At 79.7% G+C, this 1,434-nt stretch overlaps 1 protein-coding gene across 1 annotated transcript in view; it reads right to left on the bottom strand.

The window, feature by feature from the left end:
- Nucleotides 1–209, bottom strand: part of RYBP (RING1 and YY1 binding protein) — a 78,476-nt gene extending 78,267 nt beyond the window's left edge. The window contains exon 1 of the mRNA XM_024123833.3: nt 40–209. Coding sequence (XP_023979601.1) covers nt 40–71 — 32 coding nt within the window. The 5' untranslated portion in view covers nt 72–209. The remainder of the gene's footprint in view (nt 1–39) is intronic.
- Nucleotides 210–1,434: the final 1,225 nt, after the last annotated feature.

The raw sequence follows: 1,434 nt of genomic DNA, 5'->3' as shown, positions 1-1,434 counted from the left end.
CCTCCCTCCCCTTCCGCCCCCTCTGCTCCGAGCAGGTACCTGGTCGGGCTCTTCTTGTCGCCCATGGTCATGGATGGGCTGTACCCCCGCCCCCCCCAAAGCCGAAACCGGCGCTGTTCGGAGGAGAAACGCCGTCCGGGGAATCGTCGCGGACCGGCCCCCCTCCCTCCCCCGCGCCCGCCCTCAGCCGCTGGGGCTCGAGCTCCGGCCGCCTCCGACGCCGCCGCTGCCAGTCTCCGGACGAGACTAGTCCCCACCAGCGCCGCCTCCGCCGAGTGACTGACGAGGGGCGGGGCCGGGCGCCGCGCGTCACGCGCCGGGAGGCCAATGGGAAGGCGGCGGCCGGCGCCGCGAGGGCGGGGGCGGGGCGCGGGGGGGGGCGGGGCGGGGCGGGGCGGGGCGGTCTCGGCTGCGCGGGGCGGCAGGCGGGCGGCATGGTGAGGGCGGCGCTGGGCCTCTTGCCGATACTGTTGAGCTGCGCGCGGCCCCGGGGGCCCGGCCTGAGGTGGCTGTGGGGGCGCGGGGCCCGCCTGGAGGCCGCGGGGAGAAGGCGGGCCGCGCACGGCCGCCGGCCCGGAGCGGGAGCGACACCGCCTCCCGCCGCCGCCGCCACCGCCCGCCGCCGCCGCCTCCCCCCGCCCCCGGATCTCCATCTTAGCAGCGCCTCCCCCCGCCCCGGGTGGCTCCGGGGCCTAGTCGTCGCCGGCCCCCGCCCGCCCCCAGCCCTCCCTCCCCTTCCGCCCCCTCTGCTCCGAGCAGGTACCTGGTCGGGCTCTTCTTGTCGCCCATGGTCATGGATGGGCTGTACCCCCGCCCCCCCCAAAGCCGAAACCGGCGCTGTTCGGAGGAGAAACGCCGTCCGGGGAATCGTCGCGGACCGGCCCCCCTCCCTCCCCCGCGCCCGCCCTCAGCCGCTGGGGCTCGAGCTCCGGCCGCCTCCGACGCCGCCGCTGCCAGTCTCCGGACGAGACTAGTCCCCACCAGCGCCGCCTCCGCCGAGTGACTGACGAGGGGCGGGGCCGGGCGCCGCGCGTCACGCGCCGGGAGGCCAATGGGAAGGCGGCGGCCGGCGCCGCGAGGGCGGGGGCGGGGCGCGGGGGGGGGGCGGGGCGGGGCGGGGCGGACGTGGGCCGGGCCGTCGGTGTGCGTGCCCGGGAGTGTGTGCGCGCTGGGGGCGCGCGTGCCTGCTGGTGGCCCCGCGGCCCGGCGCGGTGGAGCGTGCGAGGCCGGCGGGGCGCACGTGGCCGCGCCCGGGCGCCGGGTCTGGGCTTTGGGCCTCGCGCGGCCGCCCCGTGGGACTGTCGCCGGGCCCCGGGCCCCGAAGCCGCCCCGGGGAAGTAGTTGGGCGCAGTTTGCGCGCGCCGCTGGGGCTTGCAACATCCGCGACGCTTGCAACGCCTCGAGGCTTGCGGTGCCCCGGGAGCCGGCAGGGCC

Source organism: Physeter macrocephalus, chromosome 18 (assembly GCF_002837175.3).
Source record: "Physeter macrocephalus isolate SW-GA chromosome 18, ASM283717v5, whole genome shotgun sequence".
In the NCBI taxonomy this organism is placed as follows: domain Eukaryota; kingdom Metazoa; phylum Chordata; class Mammalia; order Artiodactyla; family Physeteridae; genus Physeter; species Physeter macrocephalus.
Note: the sequence above shows the minus strand (reverse complement) of the source record. Positions and strands in the feature narration are given on the sequence as shown.